Source organism: Aethina tumida, chromosome 2 (genome assembly GCF_024364675.1).
Source record: "Aethina tumida isolate Nest 87 chromosome 2, icAetTumi1.1, whole genome shotgun sequence".
Classification (NCBI taxonomy): domain Eukaryota; kingdom Metazoa; phylum Arthropoda; class Insecta; order Coleoptera; family Nitidulidae; genus Aethina; species Aethina tumida.
In genome coordinates this window covers 3,630,978-3,654,178 of record NC_065436.1, presented here as the reverse complement: position 1 = coordinate 3,654,178, position 23,201 = coordinate 3,630,978, and the positions used below count along the sequence as shown (strand labels likewise).

General features: G+C 28.6%; 1 protein-coding gene and 2 non-coding genes across 3 annotated transcripts; 1 reads left to right on the top strand and 2 right to left on the bottom strand.

Moving 5' to 3' along the window:
- Positions 1 to 2,960: 2,960 nt before the first annotated feature.
- Positions 2,961 to 3,032, top strand: Trnam-cau (transfer RNA methionine (anticodon CAU)). The gene has a single exon. It is a non-coding gene; the product is annotated as a tRNA-Met (tRNA).
- Positions 3,033 to 4,839: 1,807 nt separating this feature from the next.
- Positions 4,840 to 4,911, bottom strand: Trnam-cau (transfer RNA methionine (anticodon CAU)). The gene has a single exon. It is a non-coding gene; the product is annotated as a tRNA-Met (tRNA).
- A 13,304-nt stretch (positions 4,912 to 18,215) lies between these two features.
- On the bottom strand, positions 18,216 to 19,784 carry LOC109607153 (uncharacterized). The gene is made up of 2 exons (XM_020023677.2): positions 19,660 to 19,784; positions 18,216 to 18,801 (listed from the first exon to the last, which is right to left on the bottom strand). Exons 1-2 carry the CDS (start codon positions 19,709 to 19,711, stop codon positions 18,281 to 18,283), a joined length of 573 nt encoding a protein of 190 aa, XP_019879236.2. The 5' UTR covers positions 19,712 to 19,784; the 3' UTR covers positions 18,216 to 18,280.
- Between the last annotated feature and the right edge of the window lie 3,417 nt (positions 19,785 to 23,201).

Below are 23,201 nucleotides of genomic sequence, written 5' to 3'. Positions count from 1 at the left end.
GTCTAGCATCGCGCTTAATTACGGCATCTGTCATTCGAATTTGGCCGTTGTCCGTAGGATAATTTCGTGCGGTGCGACGGGGTGGCGTAAGAAGGGGGTGATTAGAGGTGCCCCCCACCATCGGGTGGCACGCGACCAGACACGTGCGAGACATAAGGTGTTTTTGTTCGGGAATGCCGAAACATCCACTGGCTACCGGCAGATGCCCTTAAACAGAACCGTAGTGAGAAGGGTTAAGGAACTTCTCAAGGATGAAACGAATTTTTTCTTTTATTTGTTTCTATTTTTATTTGTGATCAGTCTATAGGTTAAACACTAAACAATCTGTATACACAAAATTAGTTCATATAATTATTATTTATAAATTATTGACACTTTCCTAAAAATGGCCTATTTTCAAACAATTTTATATAATAATTTTATTCGATTTTGTCCAATTTTAACATTTTTTTTCAATTACAAAGTATGAAAATGCGTACTGACAAAATATCACCTTTTTTAGTCCCAAAACCATAATCTAACTACGCCACTGATTTAACTCCTTCTGAATTATAATAATAAGATTTTCAATACAGAATTATGAATATGCATAATTTTTTTATGAAATTTGGTATATACCCACTTCAGGGGGTGCTTAATCCAGTGATGTAGTTGGACTTTCCATAAAAAAATTCCTAGTATGATGTCTTCAATTTTTATGTCTAAAAAATTACCCCCTAGGTTTAGGTTTTGGGCTAAAAATCATGAAATTTTGTCTATAAGTATATATTGCCATGTATTGGGAAATTTGGCAACAGTTAGGACTCACTCAATAATAAAGAAAATGTAAATAAAATTTTTTTGTAAAGTTTCTTCTGGAGAAAATGAGGCATTTCAAATTTAAATATCAAAAATTGATTTTTTTCTCGTATTTCAGTAACCTTTAGACCAATCGTGTTTAAATTTTGTATGTACTGTCCTAAAATAAATACCTACAATTCAGTTTAATAAACTTTTTTTGTATTGTTACAGTGGCGTAGATTGTGTGAGGTTCCCTCCTTTTTCTCGTCCTATTTTCTACGCCACTGAATATTTTTTAAAACTATTAAGGTTTTCATATACTTTGCACTATTTGGAAGGAAAAAGATTCTTTTGATAATATTGATTATCACAACAGTTTTTAAGATTTTCCAGATTTAATGTTCACTTTAATTTTTTTCAAACATTAAAAGTGAAATATCTTAAAAACGACTGTGATAATCAATATTAATCAAAAGTACCTTTTTTGTTCTAAATTATCCAAAGAATATGAAAAAGTTATTAGTTTTAATAAATATTCAATGGCGTAGAAAATAGGGTAAAAAAGGGGGAGACCCTCTCCTGAATTTACACTACTGTGCCATTATGTAAAAAGTTTATTAGACAGAATTGTAGGTAAATATTTTAGGACAACAAAAATCAAATTTAAATATAATTACGCCAAAGGTTACAGAAATATAATTAAAAACAATTTTCGAAATTTAAATTGTTTTTTATTTATATTTCCGTACCTTTTGATCCAATCGTGTTCAATTTTGATATATATTGTCCTAAAATACATATCTACAATTCAATGTAATAAACTTTTTCCACAATGACACAGTAGCGTTAATTTTTATTAACATATTTTGTATTTTATATAATACTTTAAACATTTTTAATAAACAAAGTTTCCTTTTTACATTATAAATAATAATTCCATAGAAAAATCTGTTACATATTTATTATTCAACCACTTTAGAATGGTTTAAATTAATATTTTTTAAAAATTAAATAAAAAATCTCACACATTGAATAAAATAAATGAAGCAACATTTGAATAAGAAGAGATCATTGACGCAATTCCGTTCAAACTAAATACAAATTGGCACTCAACAATTTATAAGACCTCTTAAATTCCTATCCCGAAAAGCGATTAATAAAAGAACAATTTTACAACAGTTTAGGACAATAAGTCATTATTTTCGAAATAATTTCCGGAATCGCATTATGTCATTTCGTCCATTTCATCATGATCGTCCAGTATGTGGTGTTATTGTGCTGAAAATCCATCCATTATTCAGTTCATTCCATTATCCGTCCAACAATGGAAATGTGTACTCCGCATTCTTTACTTTGGCAACGACAAAGATCACTTTTTTCTAAAGACACTTTTAAATTGCAACAATGGCCACAGGCACGAGTCTCAATATTCAGAAGCACCATATTATTATGTCGTAATTAACTTTTTTTTTTTTTGGTGCAAATGGAATGGAATCTTATTGCCAGACAAGTCAATTGTGTGAATATCCGATTTCACTGTCAGGGTTATTTTAAAATAAAGGATGCCAGGAATGATACAGAACGGAATGTTAATGGTAATGCTTTCGAAACAGTCTGGACGTTGAAAGGGGTGTCGAATTGTCATAACTGATTTTTTCTACACTAACCTGCCAACAAATTGTTGTTTCTAGTGGTTAATGATGCGTTTCACAGCAACAAAATGGGATGTCGTTGACGAGAACTTGGTTGGGAGAACCACGGTTGGGTTATTTGTGTTGGTGGTAAAAATAAGTCGTTTCAATACTGTTTCATTCAATTGTTGTTTTTAAACCACAAATATTCCATATAATTATGTCCATAAAAATTGTCATTCACTTTATCTTTATTATGTAATTATTAATGTTTATTATTTATTAAGTCTCGTTTAAATTTATTACAAGTATGTAAATATAATTGACTTATAAATAGTTTTTTTATGAAATACCATAGTAAATAATTATTTATAGACCTTATTTAATATTTATAAGTTCTAATGTTCTGCAATATTTGTTTTAGTAATTCCTCAGATATATATATGTAATTGAACTTGAAATATTCAAGTTTAACAGATGATGTAACAAATTTAAATCTTGATTCATATTTGCCATATAAATATGCTTATTATGACATTTTTTAACAAGAGCAGAGTGGCGCAGTGGAAGCGTGCTGGGCCCATAACCCAGAGGTCCGTGGATCGAAACCACGCTCTGCTAAAATTACTTTTTTTAATTTTCAACAATTTTTTTGCTAAAATAATATTCAAAGGAAAATATTCCTAAATATTTCACTTTGATAAAATAAAATTATATATATTTAAAAAATTATTAATTTAATTAAGGTAAACAAAATGAACTTTAATTTTATTTCAGCAATATTATAAGAAAGACCTTTCAAATTAATTTTAAAATTTAAAAATTAATATATATTCCTATTAAATAATTAATTAAGCAAATTCTGGGGTATATTTATTAATATACAAATATAAAAGCCGTTTTTCCAAATTAATTAACTAAAATAAAAAAATTATTTACATTTATTAGATATTTTATAAAGTATTTATATAAAATATTTAATAATTTTAAACATATTTTTTATATATTATATAACTATTAAATTTAATAATTAATTTAAGCAATTAGTGACAAAAATATAAAAATAATTAAAGGAAAATATAAAATAATATAATAAAATTACATATATTTTAAAAATGATTGATTAAAATGTTTTTAAAATTGTTAAAATATATATAATTTCTAGGTTAACCAATTACAATTTAATTAATTCTTTTATTAACTTATTATAATGTTTCTTCTTATACCCCTAAATAAAAAAAGAATGAAATTTATTGGCCAGAATATTTATTGTTAATAAATGTCCATTCTTATATCAAGAGTGTAGAAAAACGTTTTAAATTAATATTAAAATTTAAACTTTACAATTGCTTTTAAATAATTAATTAAAAAAATATGAATTACATTTACTTTCATGTATCAGGTAATCCAACATTTGTTTAATTAATATATAAATCTAATAATATTTATTATTTTTTATATTTATTTTTATTAATTAATCTACTAATTATATAATTTGATAAATTCTATCAATTATAATATTAATTTGAAACGTTTTTCTTATAATATTTTTATAAAAATGGAAATTAGAAACATTTTCAAATTTGTATTAAGGGTAAATCATGCAATATAATATTTTAGAGAAAATAATACAATATAATAATAAAAAACTTGATGAAATAATAATACTAATAATTAAAATATTTATAATTTAATTTATTAACATTGATATTTGTAAATTTTAAAATTAATTTTAATAACCAGAATAACACTTTGTGAAAATTTTAAAGAACCTGTTTGTCCAATAAAGTTATTAGAAACAAATTAACTGAATATTGATGTCTTCTTTAAAAATGAGAATTTTGAATATTTATTAATAATAATTTCAAAGTCATAAATCCAACATATTGAAAATATAATTTCTTTATTATGGTTAGAAATTCTGTATAATTTTAATATATTAATTTTTAACCTGCAATAGTTGGATTAATTTAAGTGAATTAATAATTTTTAATATATGAATAATTTTATTTTATCAAAGTGAATTTTTGGAAATATTTTCCAAGTTTTAACAGACATATTTTCCTTTAATTCCTTTTATAGTTTTAACAATAATTACTTAAATCAATTATTTTGCGTCATTTTAATGATTATTTAAAATTTACCAAATCATGATATAATAAAACAACTTAGTAATAAATACATAAAACTAAAAAAAAACAATAAACTTTAATTAGATTTTAATACATTTACTAAATTAATTTTATTTTATTTCAAAATTAAAAATAATATTCTTATTCTAAAAAAAACAAAAATATGTAAAATCATTTATTTATATTTCATGTTATTTTAAAACAAAATTTAACATTGTTAACATTGTTATTATTTATTTAATAAATAAAACATGAATAATTAAAAGTAACAAATATTGAAAATTAAAAAAAGTAATTAGCAGAGCGTGGTTTCGATCCACGGACCTCTGGGTTATGGGCCCAGCACGCTTCCACTGCGCCACTCTGCTCTTGTTAAATAATATAGTTGATATTATAAAAGAAGGCCATGTATTGATTACGATAGGTTACATCATTCATTCAATGACAAATGCCGACATTTCACTTTCAAAATTAAACCAGTTTAGAATTGTAATTAGTTCATTTTCGGTAACTTGTTGGGTGTGCACAACTTTAGAGTGTGGAATTTACTATTTTATATATTTATATTCAGTATTGATTCTTTTACCATATTAAACATTCTTCATCAAGAGTATAAATAATGGAATCAGTCTAAAAATAAACTTCATCCAGCTAAGTAAATGATAAAAGGAACAGATCCTCCAAAAATCCTGAAATAATAGTTGTACGAAGACCCTCTCAAACTACTAAAGAGGTTCATACGACAATAACAACAAATAAAAAAGGATTGAACCATTATAACGTGTTTGGAGGAAAGTTAATTCACAAGAAAACTAGCAATCAAACCATGTTAGTTTGTATTATTCAGCAGACCCATTATTTATGATTAAACCATTATAGCAGCAATGATATTTAAAATATGGTCATGTGTTTGATTTCGAGAAATATCCACTTGACACACCATTATCCGAAATTAAATTTGGAATTTCTCTATGTGCGGTAAAACTAGTTTGTTTTGTCCGTTACCTATTTTGTACGGATTTTCTGGAATCGTTCACTTCCACAAAAACCTTAACAAGTTAAATTTGGGAGACAAATTAAATGCAATGAACTGTTGAAAGTCAACGAGCAATGCGAAGTAATTGATTGTTTTTTTCTTCTCCTTACTAATTTTACGCTAATAGCTGCGATTATAACGGGCCCGACAAATTGTGGTAATGTCAGTGCAAATGACCAAAAGTTAATGTAACGTTTATGTGAATTGCGATTTTAAATTGTTACACTTTACAAGGGAAATGTTTTAATGAGTCAGGAATTGGGAAAATTTCTTCAGCTTAAAGTTCTTTACTGAAGCTATGCTGACGTTAATGAATTTATACAGTAATTTGAAGTTGAATGGCTGTAACCCATTTTAATTTTCATGAAAAGTCCATTTCCTAAATAGGAATAAGTTTTTCTACGGACATAATGTGCCCATATGCTGTAGACAAGATTTGCTACATTCTAATATTCAACGGACAGTTACACATACAATCCGAGACTCCAATGTGTACATTTGCATCATACTGAATAGTGACAATAAAATTTTGATGTGTTTTGCACATCATGGTTAATTCCGCATATGATTTACACATACACAGTGGGAAAATTAATTTAGGGGAACCTGAAACTGTCCCTTTCTTATAATTCGATTGAAAAATAAATACATTGAAATATATATAAGAATTTTATTTATTTTAATAAATCATGTCTCCACTTTTCTCTTTGTCTCTTCTCCGGATTTTGTTTTTAATGGCAAAATGTTACACATACTCCACGTGTTAGTTGTGGCATCTGCGACGTACAAGATATTACCCCCATTTCTTCGTTCAAACTGGGAGAAGAGGTCTTTGTAGGTCTTCCACGTGTTCGCAGCTGCGTCAGTTTCGTAAAGAATATCCTGTGTGTTGCCCAACGATTTGGCCAATTGTTGGTAGGGTACATTCCAATTGAGTCCACAATGGATAAAAATATCAAGGGTACTAATCTTGTCCTTGGCATCGCTGAAAGTTAACTGGATGTCATTAATTGACTTCCGCAGCTTTTTGCTGAAAGCTTTTGACGGCTGCTTCTTTGTAACTTTTCCAGTTTTAGTTTTGTACAGTTGTGATTTGATTAAAGCCATTTTAATATTGGTTATATATAATATTCAGGTCGAATTCAATTGGTGATCTGAAAGTGTACTATGCATATTTTGGTGCACACATATTTTATATTCTGTTCTAGGTACATACACCGTAGGTAAAGTATTATTTAAAATTTATGATGTATTATGATAATCTTCAATTATAATTCAAGAAGAAATTTGGAGTTTATAATGAAAGTTGGATTATTATTGGTTTTATTTAATATTTTGAGATTATTATATTATAACATAATATTAATTAATTATATCTAAAAATATACTTCGATAAATAAAAAACAGAGCCCCTTTATTGCTCATTTGTATTAGTAGTACCAATACTATCTATCTTTAATTAACTGTGTACAGTAATTTATTTTATATAAATAAGGTCTGTGTTTTATGTGAAAATATAAAACATAAAAAAAATACTTTTAATTTATTGCTTATTCGTTTCAGTAACAGTTCTGTAATTCATACATTTATGCTCTGAGAATTAATATGTTGTTTCTGGAAGACTTATTTTTTCTATATAGAACTAATTTTTTTTTAGTTTTTTGTTCATTCTCCTGTTTTTATTTATTCTCCTCATCTTGGCAAAGACAGTTTCTTTATATTTACTGAAAGTGGTACTAAGTACTCCGTTTTTATTTCTCGTTTTGTTAATGATTTTTTTTTCTATCTTCCTTCAATCATTCTTCCAAAGACATCTCTTCTTTGTTCATTATGGTTCTCAGAGTAATTAAATTGGTAAAATTCTATGAATAAAAATGAAATGAATGTTGTGATGTAGAAAGTTGAAGGATTAGAGGAATAAAGTTTAGAGTAGAGAAATAAAAATGGAGGATTGGATGAATAAAATTGAAAGATTGGAAGAATATAATTGAAGGATTAAAGTGGAGATTGCTGGAATAAAATTGGAGGATTAAAAACTACACTAACCAACTTGGAGAGTACAGAAACTGAAGATTGAAGAATTGAAAATAATTGAAATAACATTATTATTGTTCATTATGATTCTCAGAGTAATTAAATTGGTAAAATTTTATGAATAAAAATGAAATGAATGTTGTGATGAAGAAAGTCAAAGGAATAGAGGAGTAAAATTTAGAAAATTGCTGAATTGAAGAGTAGAGAAATAAAACTGGAGGATTGGATGAATAAAATTGAAAGATTGGAAGAATATAATTGAAGGATTAAAGTGGATATTGCTGAAATAAAATTGGAGGATTAGAAACTATACTAACAAACTTGGAGAGTACAGAAACTGAAGATTGGAAAATTGGAAATAATTGAAATAACATTATTATTGTTCATTATGGTTCTCAGAGTAATTAAATTGGTAAAATTCTATGAATAACAATGAAATGAATGTTGTGATGAAGAAAGTTGAAGGATTAGAGGAATAAAATTTAGAAAATTGCTATATTGGAGAGTAGAGAAATAAAACTGGAGGATTGGATGAATAAAATTGAAAGATTGGAAGAATATAATTGAAGGATTAAAGTGGAGATTGCTGGAATAAAATTGGAGGATTAAAAACTACACTAACCAACTTGGAGAGTACAGAAACTGAAGATTGAAGAATTGAAAATAATTGAAATAACATTATTATTGTTCATTATGATTCTCAGAGTAATTAAATTGGTAAAATTTTATGAATAAAAATGAAATGAATGTTGTGATGAAGAAAGTCAAAGGAATAGAGGAGTAAAATTTAGAAAATTGCTGAATTGAAGAGTAGAGAAATAAAACTGGAGGATTGGATGAATAAAATTGAAAGATTGGAAGAATATAATTGAAGGATTAAAGTGGAGATTGCTGGAATAAAATTGGAGGATTAAAAACTACACTAACCAACTTGGAGAGTACAGAAACTGAAGATTGAAGAATTGAAAATAATTGAAATAACATTATTATTGTTCATTATGATTCTCAGAGTAATTAAATTGGTAAAATTTTATGAATAAAAATGAAATGAATGTTGTGATGAAGAAAGTCAAAGGAATAGAGGAGTAAAATTTAGAAAATTGCTGAATTGAAGAGTAGAGAAATAAAACTGGAGGATTGGATGAATAAAATTGAAAGATTGGAAGAATATAATTGAAGGATTAAAGTGGATATTGCTGAAATAAAATTGGAGGATTAGAAACTATACTAACAAACTTGGAGAGTACAGAAACTGAAGATTGGAAAATTGGGAATAATTGAAATAATATTATTATTGTTCATTATGGTTCTCAGAGTAATTAAATTGGTAAAATTCTATGAATAATAATGAAATGAATGTTGTGATGAAGAAAGTTGAAGGAATAGAGGAGTAAAATTTAAAAAAATGCTGAATTGAAGAGTAGAGAAATAAAACTGGAGGATTGGATGAATAAAATTGAAAGATTGGAAGAATATAATTGAAGGATTAAAGTGGAGATTGCTGGAATAAAATTGGAGGATTAAAAACTACACTAACCAACTTGGAGAGTACAGAAACTGAAGATTGAAGAATTGAAAATAATTGAAATAACATTATTATTGTTCATTATAATTCTCAGAGTAATTAAATTGATAAAATTTTATGAATAAAAATGAAATGAATGTTGTGATGAAGAAAGTCAAAGGAATAGAGGAGTAAAATTTAAAAAATTGCTGAATTGAAGAGTAGAGAAATAAAACTGGAGGATTGGATGAATAAAATTGAAAGATTGGAAAAATATAATTGAAGGATTAAAGTGGAGATTGCTGGAATAAAATTGGAGGATTAAAAACTACACTAACCAACTTGGAGAGTACAGAAACTGAAGATTGAAGAATTGAAAATAATTGAAATAACATTATTATTGTTCATTATGATTCTCAGAGTAATTAAATTGGTAAAATTTTATGAATAAAAATGAAATGAATGTTGTGATGAAGAAAGTCAAAGGAATAGAGGAGTAAAATTTAGAAAATTGCTGAATTGAAGAGTAGAGAAATAAAACTGGAGGATTGGATGAATAAAATTGAAAGATTGGAAGAATATAATTGAATTATTAAAGTGGAGATTGCTGGAATAAAATTGGAGGATTAGAATCTATACTAACAAACTTGGAGAGTACAGAAACTGAAGATTGGAGAATTGGAAATAATTGAAATAACATTATTGAAGCAATAAAATTGAAGAATGGAGGAATGCTTTTTAAGTCCAATTTTGCGTCCATTTTTCTTATGTGGCTGATGACATCTTTTCAACTAATGCAACTATTTTATTTTATTGTGTACTTATTATTTTCTGTTATTAGTTTTTTCTAATGTTAAACGAACAACAAATATTACCTTTCTTTAATTAACAATGTACAGTAATTTATTTTATATAAATAAGGTCTGTGTTTTATGTGAACATGTAAAACATAAAAAAATACTTAAAAAGCTTTTAATTTTTTCCTTATTATAACAGTAACAGTAACAAGATGTGTAATTTGTACATTTATATTTCTTGAATAAATATGTGTGTCATTTGAAGACGTATTTTATCTATATAAAACATAATTTTGACAAGGAAAGTTTCTATTCAATCTCTTCATATTGAAGAGCTTATATTTACTGCCATTTGCAGTAAATAGATTTTTTACACAAATTTCTTCAGGAAACGATTTGCATATTTGGAAAATGTGATGAATGTAATAAATTTTGTCTTATTCATCTATAATCAACTCTAACCACATCTAATGTGGTGAACTTTCAGGTTCGTGTTTCTTCATTGCACTTGTTTTTATTCTTCGTGCTTTTGATGACATTTTCCAAAGATTTTTAGTTCGTTTATTTCTTTTTTTATTACCTTTATCCTTCAATTTTTTTGATTTATTTCTGCAAAATGTCTTTTTTGTTCATCATGGTTCTTAAGGTAATTAAACTGGTAATTTGATGATTATGATTAAAATCAAAATATATAAAATAAGGGAATAAAAAATTGTTTTTTGATAAATAATTTTTCATTTCATTTGTTGAGTTAGGTTAATGCACAATTACCAATTTATTATTCAATAAAAATGATGCTGAGCTTTATATATTGGTTTTGAAATTGTCAAAATTTGGGAGTAAATTGATTCAAGAAACTGGAAGTAGATAGTACTCAGTAAAATTATCAGTTTCTATGGTCTTGTTAAATATATGGTTCCCCGTGGAGCAGGAAAAATAAAACTATAATAAATTCATTTATGATAATTTTATTAGTATTAATATTAATTACAAATAATAATTTATATCATCATTATTCTTTTCAATCTTCTCTCTACTCGTTGGCTTCTCTATGAAGCTTCTTGTTTTGGTATTCCTTTCAGGGATGGTTTCATCTTTAATTCGTTCACCTTTTGCTGTTTTCTTCCTGTTTCAATTCCTGTGAATTTCCCACCTAATGGTAAATTGTAGGTCTTCCATGTGTTGTCAGATGTCTCCATTACTCTTCAAGACTTTATGCTTTTGATCACGAAGTTGTAGATTATTGATAGAAATATTAGTATTGCCAAATTTTGGTAGATGTTATTAACCAACGTTTGACATTTGAGATTCCTCAATTTTTTGCCAAAAGCCTTCAATGGATGGACATGTTTCTTTCTAGGTTTAAGGAACGACGTGGGACACTGAACTAAATATAAAAACAAGGATATTTTTGATACCCACTTCTAAGGGGAGGTTTTATTTCTTTGCTTAAGGAAAACTAGTTGTTGTTGGTCGAAATCTGATGGATTCTTTGCCTTAAAACACCATTCATTTAGTTGGCCAGTGTAACGAAACATGTACCATTTAGTTACATTGTTTATTGTCCGCCCCATTGTTGTCCCCAACAAACAACGCCATCGTGACACCTGAAAAACAAAGCTGTTCCATTACATTTGGATCACCTTGTACGGACCATGCGGCGATTAACCACAGCACAGTCCTATTGAAAATCGATTACGCACTTCGAGCCTCCGTGCGTCACTAAAAACACACAAAGCGTTTACGGCCCCGTGTTTAAAATTACACACGTAATTAATAACTAATTAATTTTGCCCGGTGCAGCGGCGTAGTGACTTGCACGGCACACGGTCATGGCCACCGCGACGTTTTCTCAGAGCCGTCCGGTGATTTGTGTGATGTGCGAAAGCCTTTTCAATTATCCCCGGCCTAAAAGGGTCAATATTCTGTTAGTCGTTGCGTCGATGATGGATGTCGTCGGCTCAAAAACTTCGCGCTTGGGTGGGTTCCTGCCGTGCGGCGTTAGCCCACTTTTGAGGTATCTCAGGAATTCGTCCTTTTTATGGGCGGCGGATTTTTTACGTTTTGAGGCCGCGCCACACGTATTGTGTGCGTCGGGTTTGATTGATTGTTGAATGTTGTACAGCTCCGCACAACTTTCCTTCGTTCTCGAACTTCAATTCCTGAAAAAAATGGCCAACAACATAAAAAAAATACATTTGCATTACCAAGAGGATATTACATTGTTTTGACACGGACTAACGTTGAAGTTGAGCCATTGTCCAACACACACAATACTTACGGTTCCCGCGGTATAATAATAAGGGGGGCGGGTGTTATTAATTTGTTCTACATCGTAATGTTCTTATGATTATACGTATGAGCGTCTGATTTTGCATGGATAATATTATAGTCGTTAATACTGAATTGATTCCATACAGTTTCCCATTCACTGTACTAATATTTTGGTTACTGACCTTCCGAGTAATGTTTGAGATAAAGCGAATCATGCTGACGCTTTTGTAATTTATTGTGAGGAGTAAATTGGGTTTATAGAAAATAAATTTGGGTTTTACGTGTGCACATGCTTAGATACTTTTCTAGAATGACTAATTGTAAAATTGGTTGTGTAACTGTGCAGGTTCCACAACGATATTTTCATTTTTTAACTACTACAAAAAAATTTCCTGTGTCCCAGGGATTAAAAATTATGTTTTACTACTGAAATTTTATCTTCTGGTCATCTGAGCTAACTATTTTGTGGGATAAATATGAAAAAGAATTGATATTCTAAGGTATTTTTAATATTTTATTCAATAATTTGCTTTAAAACATAAGAAATAATGTAGAAAACTTTTTTATAATTTATCCATGAAAATCAAATTATAAATAAAAATGTTACAGGCGTATTTCCAATACTGTAAATATATAAATATGTAATTTAGATACTTAAAATAAAACTATGAATTATATGTGTGATGAAATATAATTAAAGATGAAAGAAGAAAAACTGTGAATTTCTCTTAAGTTTGTTTGTTTCTGTTAGTTTTTCTTTGGTAGAAGTCCTATATCTATCTATATGGTAATGATAGTTCAAGAATGTAATCTTCTATCACAATCTACATAGAAGAGAAGAAAATAGAACACATAGATTCGGGAGTAGTTGGTTAAGACATTAGTTCCAAAGTCTAAATTATATTTTAAACTAATAATAAGTTGGAATTCAACGATGACTGATTCACTGATTTGTTTTTGCATTGAACTAATGGATTAACTAATTTTATAGTACCTTCTGATAAATAATCGACCATAACTCATGGCCAAACAAAACTATGAATTATATGTGTAAAGAAATATAATGAAAGATGAAGGAAGAAAAACTGTTCGTTTCTCTTTGGTAGAAGTCCTACATCTATCTATATATGTCAATGACAGTTCAAGGATCTAATCTTCTATCACAATCTCCATAGAAGAGAAGAAAATAGAACACATAGATACGGGGGGGTAGTTGGTTAAGATATTAGTTCCAAAGTCTAAATTATATTTTAAACTAATAATAAGTTGCACTTCAACGATGACTATTCACTGATTTGCTTTGGCATTGAACTAATGGATTAACTAATTTTGTAGTACCTTCTGATAAATAATCGGCCATCACTCATGGCCAAACAAATCTATGAATTATATATGTGAGGAAATATAATGAAAGATGAAAGAATAAAAACTGTTAGTTTCTCTTTGGTAGAAGTCCTATATCTATCTATATGACAAAGACTGTACAAGAATCTAATCTTCAATCACAATCTCCATAGAAAAGAAGAAAATAGAACACATAGATTCGGGGGGTAATTGGTTAAGACACTAGTTCCAAAGTCTAAATTATATTTTAAACTAATAATAAGTTGGACTTCAACGATGACTGATTCACTGATTTGCTTTGGCATTGAACTAATGGCTTAACTAATTTTGTAGTACCTTCTGATAAATAATCGGTCATCACTCATGGCCAAACAAAACTATGAATTATATGGGTAAGAAAATATAATGAAAGATGAAGGAAGAAAAACTGTTAGTTTCTCTTTGGTAGAAGTCCTATATCTCTCTATATGACAATGACAGTTCAAGAATCTAATCTTCTATCACAATCTCCATAGAAGAGAAGAAAATAGAACACATAGATTCGGGGGTAGTTAGTTAAGACATTAGTTCCAAAGTCTAAATTATATTTTAAACTAATAATAAGTTGGACTTCAACGATGACTATTCACTGATTTGCTTTGGCATTGAACTAATGGCTTAACTAATTTTGTAGTACCTTCTGATAAATAATCGGTCATCACTCATGGCCAAACAAAACTATGAATTATATGTGTGAAGAAATTAAAGATGAAGGAAGAAAGACTGTTAGTTTCTCTTTGGTAGAAGTCCTATATCTATCTATATGACAATGACAGTTCAAGAATCTAATCTTCTATCACAATCTCCATAGAAGATAAGAAAATAGAACACATAGATTCGGGGGGTAGTTGGTTAAGACATTAGTTCCAAAGTCTAAATTATATTTTAAACTAATAATAAGTTGGACTTCAACGATGACTGATTCACTGATTTGCTTTGGCATTGAACTAATGGATTAACTAATTTTGTAGTACCTTCTGATAAATAATCGGCCATCACTCATGGCCAAACAAAACTATGAATTATATGTGTGAAGAAATATAATTAAAGATGAAGGAAGAAAAACTGTTAGTTTCTCTTTGGTAGAAGTCCTATATCTCTCTATATGACAATATACAGTTCAAGAATCTAATCTTCTATCACAATCTCGATAGAAGAGAAGAAAATAGAACACATAGATTCGGGGAGTAGTTGGTTAAGACATTAGTTCCAAAGTCTAAATTATATTTTAAACTAATAATAAGTTGGACTTCAACGATGACTATTCACTGATTTGCTTTGGCATTGAACTAATGGATTAACTAATTTTGTAGTACCTTCTGATAAATAATCGGCCATCACTCATGGTCAAACAAAACTATGAATTATATGTGTGAAGAAATATAATTAAAGATGAAGGAAGAAAAACTGTTAGTTTCTCTTTGGTAGAAGTCCTATATCTCTCTATATGACAATGACAGTTCAAGAATCTAATCTTCTATCACAATCTCCATAGAAGAGAAGAAAATAGAACACATAGATTCGGGGAGTAGTTGGTTAAGACATTAGTTCTAAAGTCTAAATTATATTTTAAACTAATAATAAGTTGGACTTCAACGATGACTGATTCACTGATTTGCTTTGGCATTGAACTAATGGCTTAACTAATTTTGTAGTACCTTCTGATAAATAATCGGCCATCACTCATGGCCAAACAAAACTATGAATTATATGTGTGAAGAAATTAAAGATGAAGGAAGAAAGACTGTTAGTTTCTCTTTGGTAGAAGTCCTATATCTATCTATATGACAATGACAGTTCAAGAATCTAATCTTCTATCACAATCTCCATAGAAGATAAGAAAATAGAACACATAGATACGGGGGGGTAGTTGGTTAAGATATTAGTTCCAAAGTCTAAATTATATTTTAAACTAATAATAAGTTGGACTTCAACGATGACTATTCACTGATTTGCTTTGGCATTGAACTAATGGATTAACTAATTTTGTAGTACCTTCTGATAAATAATCGGCCATCACTCATGGCCAAACAAAACTATGAATTATATGTGTGAGGAAATATAATGAAAGATGAAAGAAGAAAAACTGTTAGTTTCTCTTTGGTTGAAGTCCTATATCTCTCTATATAACAATGACAGTTCAAGAATCTAATCTTCTATCACAATCTCCATAGAAGAGAAGAAAATAGAACACATAGATTCGGGGGTAGTTAGTTAAGACATTAGTTCCAAAGTCTAAATTATATTTTAAACTAATAATAAGTTGGACTTCAACGATGACTGATTCACTGATTTGCTTTGGCATTGAACTAATGGCTTAACTAATTTTGTAGTACCTTCTGATAAATAATCGGCCATCACTCATGGCCAAACAAAACTATGAATTATATGTGTGAGGAAATATAATGAAAGATGAAGGAAGAAAAACTGTTAGTTTCTCTTTGGTAGAAGTCCTATATCTCTCTATATGACAATGACAGTTCAAGAATCTAATCTTCTATCACAATCTCCATAGAAGAGAAGAAAATAGAACACATAGATTCGGGGAGTAGTTGGTTAAGACATTAGTTCTAAAGTCTAAATTATATTTTAAACTAATAATAAGTTGGACTTCAACGATGACTGATTCACTGATTTGCTTTGGCATTGAACTAATGGCTTAACTAATTTTGTAGTACCTTCTGATAAATAATCGGCCATCACTCATGGCCAAACAAAACTATGAATTATATGTGTGAAGAAATATAATTAAAGATGAAGGAAGAAAAACTGTTAGTTTCTCTTTGGTAGAAGTCCTATATCTCTCTATATGACAATGACAGTTCAAGAATCTAATCTTCTATCACAATCTCCATAGAAGAGAAGAAAATAGAACACATAGATTCGGGGAGTAGTTGGTTAAGACATTAGTTCCAAAGTCTAAATTATATTTTAAACTAATAATAAGTTGGACTTCAACGATGACTATTCACTGATTTGCTTTGGCATTGAACTAATGGATTAACTAATTTTGTAGTACCTTCTGATAAATAATCGGCCATCACTCATGGCCAAACAAAACTATGAATTATATGTGTGAAGAAATATAATTAAAGATGAAGGAAGAAAAACTGTTAGTTTCTCTTTGGTAGAAGTCCTATATCTCTCTATATGACAATGACAGTTCAAGAATCTAATCTTCTATCACAATCTCCATAGAAGAGAAGAAAATAGAACACATAGATTCGGGGAGTAGTTGGTTAAGACATTAGTTCTAAAGTCTAAATTATATTTTAAACTAATAATAAGTTGGACTTCAACGATGACTGATTCACTGATTTGCTTTGGCATTGAACTAATGGCTTAACTAATTTTGTAGTACCTTCTGATAAATAATCGGCCATCACTCATGGCCAAACAAAACTATGAATTATATGTGTGAGGAAATATAATGAAAGATGAAAGAAGAAAAACTGTTAGTTTCTCTTTGGTAGAAGTCCTATATCTCTCTATATGACAATGACAGTTCAAGAATCTAATCTTCTATCACAATCTCCATAGAAGAGAAGAAAATAGAACACATAGATTCGGGGAGTAGTTGGTTAAGACATTAGTTCTAAAGTCTAAATTATATTTTAAACTAATAATAAGTTGGACTTCAACGATGACTGATTCACTGATTTGCTTTGGCATTGAACTAATGGCTTAACTAATTTTGTAGTACCTTCTGATAAATAATCGGCCATCACTCATGGCCAAACAAAACTATGAATTATATGTGTGAGGAAATATAATGAAAGATGAAAGAAGAAAAACTGTTAGTTTCTCTTTGGTAGAAGTCCTATATCTCTCTATATGACAATGACAGTTCAAGAATCTAATCTTCTATCACAATCTCCATAGAAGAGAAGAAAATAGAACACATAGATTCGGGGAGTAGTTGGTTAAGACATTAGTTCTAAAGTCTAAATTATATTTTAAAACTAATAATAAGTTGGACTTCAACGATGACTATTCACTGATTTGCTTTGGCATTGAACTAACGGATTAACTAATTTTGTAGTACCTTCTGATAAATAATCGGCCATCACTCATGGCCAAACAAATCTATGAATTATATATGTGAGGAAATATAATGAAAGATGAAAGAAGAAAAACTGTTAGTTTCTCTTTGGTTGAAGTCCTATATCTCTCTATATAACAATGACAGTTCAAGAATCTAATCTTCTATCACAATCTCCATAGAATATAATGGAAGATGAAGGAAAACATGTTCTTGACTCGTCTTTGATAGAAGTCCTTTCTATACTTATATGACAAAGACAGTTCTAATCTTCTACCACAATCTCCATAGAATAGAAAACAGAATAAACAGAGTCAGGGGTTAATTTGGAGAAGTTGAACCTCTACTATGATCCAGACACTCATTGACTTGCTTTGACATTCATTTAAATTAGTCCTGATGTACCTCATCTCAATCCAACTCTTCCTGATGTTTCCAGCCAGTGAAGAGAAAACTGAATTTCTGACTGGTAAACTTAGGCTTACAGACTAACAGACTTTCTGTTATTTATTTTGTATATTAATATATTGTTTAGTAAGAATATTGACAATAGCCCCTCTTGATCTGATCTCGTGTAAAGTAGTAAAAATAAAATATAATAATTTATAATTTTATAATAATTTTATTAATATTAATACTAACAACTTAGGTTCAATCTTCACTTTACTCATTGACTTCTCCATGGAGCAACTTGCTTCGATTTTCCCTTCAAGGATGGTTTCATCTTAAACTCTTTTACCCTTTGCTGTTGAAAGGAGGGATGTTGTTTTCCTCTTGTAAATTCACCACCTAGTGATAAACCATGGATCCTCCACGTGTTCTCAGCTGCATCTTTCTCGTAAAGTGCCTCTTCAGTATTCTCCAAGGACTTATCCTTTTGATTGGACACAACTCCAAGTCCACATTGAGAGACAAGATCTTTTATGTTGGTTCCATCCACATCTATACATGTATCTTCATCGAGTTGTAAATTACTGATTGAAATATTAGCATTGCTGAAATTTTTGTAAATGTTATTAACCAACGTTTGAAATTTGGGATTCCTCAATTTTTGGCTAAAAGCTTTCGGTGGTTGGACATGTTTCTTCATAACTTTCCCATGTTTGAAACACACCTGTTTCTTTCCTTTATCAATATCATTCTTAGTGATTTTGATAGAGGACACATTCTTCTTTGTCAACATGGTTCCTGAAATCATTGGTTTTGATTGCATAATATACAATTCAGTTTTGTAGTGGTGAAATGGTTGATTGTGATTTTCAGTTAGAACTATACAAAGGTAATTCTGATACACCCTTATTTTATATTCTGTTCGATATATGTTTTTATGATTATGTAGGTAATATTAAATGTGAATTATTAATATTGTGAAATATATAATATTTTCTTTTAATTATCATTTAATCTAGATTATATATAAACTTAGGTAAAAGTTAGTTATGTCTTTCAGAACATTTTCAATGTATTTTTAAATTTATAAAGGATTTTTTTGTTGTAGAATCTTTGAATAATCATGTCCACCAAGTTCGTCATTTGGATAAACGAAATATAATATTTTTCTATGAAAGGAAAGCTTATGAATACCGATTTAACGACTCTTTGACATTGTGAGCCTTTTATGGAAATATTATCCCTGATTTTAGTTGTTAAATAAAAGAATCTTACCTACACGTAAACTTAATGTGACCGACATATTAAATTAAAAGAAAAAATAGCCAGTTAACCTGAAATTAACTTGGGATTTGTGTTTTATTCAGCGGAATCCGGAGTAAAAATTTTTAATTTCGCATGGGACCAACCGCAAGAAATATCTTTATAAAACTAATTGGAAGTAATGGCCGATAATAAATAACATTGTGAAGTGATACTAATTGTGGCTAATCGTACTAATTAATTAATGAGAAAGAACTGGTGTAGCAGAATGTCATCGGTTCTTCAGAAACTATGCGGATTCTTTTGGCGTCGATTAAAGACTAATTGGACTAATAGATATTTACGCACGTGAGAAATATTTCAAATATTGGGGTTTGTGCAAAAAATACGTACCGCGACGATAAAATAGTCCGTTGGGATAAATGCCATTCTTCAGCTTCAGCATTCGAAAATCTATCTTTTTACACACGTCAAAGTTAATAATAAATTATAAATATCTGATTGCCAGTATAAAAAATACACTGAAACTAAAATCAAACATTAAATGTGTACATCGACAATACGCGGAAGTATTTATTCTCCATAATAATTTTCATTAAATTTAACGATGGTCATTACTCGCGGTGTGTATTTAAAAAGCGGTAGATCACAGAGTTTTGTTATTGGTACATTTAGTTAGCGCTAATGTCTATAGTTGGTTTAGGTAATTATCATGTACCGATTATATTTCTGTTATTAGTTTCTTCAAATGTTAACCGAAAAACAAACATTACCTCACTTTAATTAACTCTAATACTGGATACGCAGTAGTTGATTTAATATTATCTACCTGTGAAGATGTAAAATATAATTTATTTTTTTAAAATCTACTATTTTTTTTTTCTTTTTTACTGTACACACTAATTACACAATATTTAAATGTCACCAGGTGTAATGAGGTCATTAGATTAGAGACTCATTAAAGATATATTTCTAAATGACACTCTAAAAATTATTTTAAATTTTTATTAAAATATAATCTGATGATTCTCTATGATATATAATGATTTTCTATAATATAATATATATTTTTGACTTCAGATAACGTTGCTTCATGGTTGTATCAAGAAAAAACTTGATGAAGCTTCTAATCATTGATTATATAACTAAGAAGACACTTCTACATTGAAAAATACTAAAACAGATTTGTAAAAACAATAAAAAACCTCTTCTTAGAAGGTGTACTTAAAAATAAATGATACCTTGTAAAATAAGTGATTTGTCTTGTGTCTTGTCTGCCACTGTACAATAAAAGTAACTTGGTTCAATAGTTCTGTCAAAAGATAGATTGATGAAGTTTGTAATCATTGATTATAATGTTAAGAAGACATTTCTACATTAGAAATAACTAAAATATCTTTATAGAAACAATAAAAACCTTCTTCTTAGAAGGTGTACTTAAAAATAAATGGTACCTTGTAAAATTAATGTTTACAACAATAAAAGTAACTTGGTTCAATAGTTCTAGAAGGTTCAAGAGATAGACTGATGAAGTTTCTAATCATTGATTAAATTACTAAGAAGATATTTCCACATTGGAAAAGACTAAAACAGATTTATAGAAACAATAAAAACCTCTTCTTAGAAGAAGTACTCAAAAATAAATGATACCTTGTAAAATAAGTGATTTGTCTTGTGTCTTGTCTGCCACTGTACAATAAAAGTAACTTGGTTCAATAGTTCTGTCAAAAGATAGATTGATGAAGTTTGTAATCATTGATTATAATATTAAGAAGACATTTCTACATTAGAAAAGACTAAAATATCTTTATAGAAACAATAAAAAGCTTCTTCTTAGAAGGTGTACTTAAAAATAAATGGTACCTTGTAAAATTAATGTTTTGTCTTGTGTCTTGTCTGCCATTGAACAATAAAAGTAACTTGGTTCAATAGTTCTAGAAGGTTCAAGCGATAGACTGATGAAGTTTCTAATCATTGATTATATTACTAAGAAGATATTTCCACATTGAAAAAGACTAAAACAGATTTATAGAAACAATAAAAATCTCTTCTTAGAAGAAGTACTTAAAAATAAATGATACCTTGTAAAATAAGTGATTTGTCTTGTATCTTGTCTGCCACTGTACAATAAAAGTAACTTGGTTCAATAGTTCTGTGAAAAGATAAATTGATGAAGTTTGTAATCATTGATTATAATATTAAGAAGACAATTCTACATTAGAAAAGACTAAAATATCTTTATAGAAACAATAAAAACCTTCTTCTTAGAAGGTGTACTTAAAAATAAATGGTACCTTGTAAAATTAATGTTTTGTCTTGTGTCTTGTCTGCCATTGAACAATAAAAGTAACTTGGTTCAATAGTTCTAGAAGGTTCAAGCGATAGACTGATGAAATTTCTAATCATTGATTATATTACTAAGAAGATATTTCCACATTGGAAAAGACTAAAACAGATTTATAGAAACAATAAAAACCTCTTCTTAGAAGAAGTACTTAAAAATAAATGATACCTTGTAAAATAAGTGATTTGTCTTGTGTCTTGTCTACCATTGCACAATAAAAGTAATTTGGTTCAATAGTTCCTTCGAGAGATAGATTGATGAAGATTTTAATCATTGATCATATTATTAAAAAAACATTTCTACATTGGAAAAACTAAAATATCTTTATAGAAACAATAAAAAGCTTTTTCTTAGAAGGTGTACTTAAAAATAAATGGTACCTTGTAAAATATGTGATTGGTCTTGTGACTTGTCTATCATTGCACAATAAAAGTAATTTTGTTCACTAGTTCCTTCGAGAGATAGATTGATGAAGTTTGTAATCATTGATTATATTATTAAAAAGACATTTCCACATTGGAAGAGACTAAAATATCTTTATAGAAACAATAAAAAGCTTTTTCTTAGAAGGTGTACTTAAAAATAAGTGGTACCTTGTAAAATATGTGATTTGTCTTGTGACTTGTCTATCATTGCACAGTAAAAGTAATTTGGTTCAATAGTTCCTTCGAGAGATAGATTGATGAAGATTTTAATCATTGATTATATTATTAAAAAGGCATTTCTACAATGGAAAAGACTAAAATATCTTTATAGAAACAATAAAAAGCTTTTTCTTAGAAGGTGTACTTAGAAATAAATGGTACCTTGTAAAATATGTGATTGGTCTTGTGACTTATCTACCATTGCACAATAAAAGTAATTTTGTTCACTAGTTCCTTCGAGAGATAGATTGATGAAGTTTGTAATCATTGATTATATTATTAAAAAGACATTTCCACATTGGAAGAGACTAAAATATCTTTATAGAAACAATAAAAAGCTTTTTCTTAGAAGGTGTACTTAAAAATAAGTGGTACCTTGTAAAATATGTGATTTGTTTTGTGACTTGTCTATCATTGCACAATAAAAGTAATTTGGTTCAATAGTTCCTTCGAGAGATAGATTGATGAAGATTTTAATCATTGATTACACTAAAAAGAAGACATTTCTACATTGGAAAAGACTAAAATATCTTTATAGAAACAATAAAAACCTTCTTCTTAGAAGGTGTACTTAAAAATAAATAGTACCTTGTAAAATTAATGTTTTGTCTTGTGTCTTGTCTGCCATTGAACAATAAAAGTAACTTGGTTCAATAGTTCTAGAAGGTTCAAGCGATAGACTGATGAAGTTTCTAATCATTGATTAAATTACTAAGAAGATATTTCCACATTGGAAAAGACTAAAACAGATTTATAGAAACAATAAAAACCTCTTCTTAGAAGAAGTACTTAAAAATAAATGATACCTTGTAAAATAAGTGATTTGTCTTGTGTCTTGTCAGCCACTGTACAATAAAAGTAACTTGGTTCAATAGTTCTGTCAAAAGATAGATTGATGAAGTTTGTAATCATTGATTATAATATTAAGAAGACATTTCTACATTAGA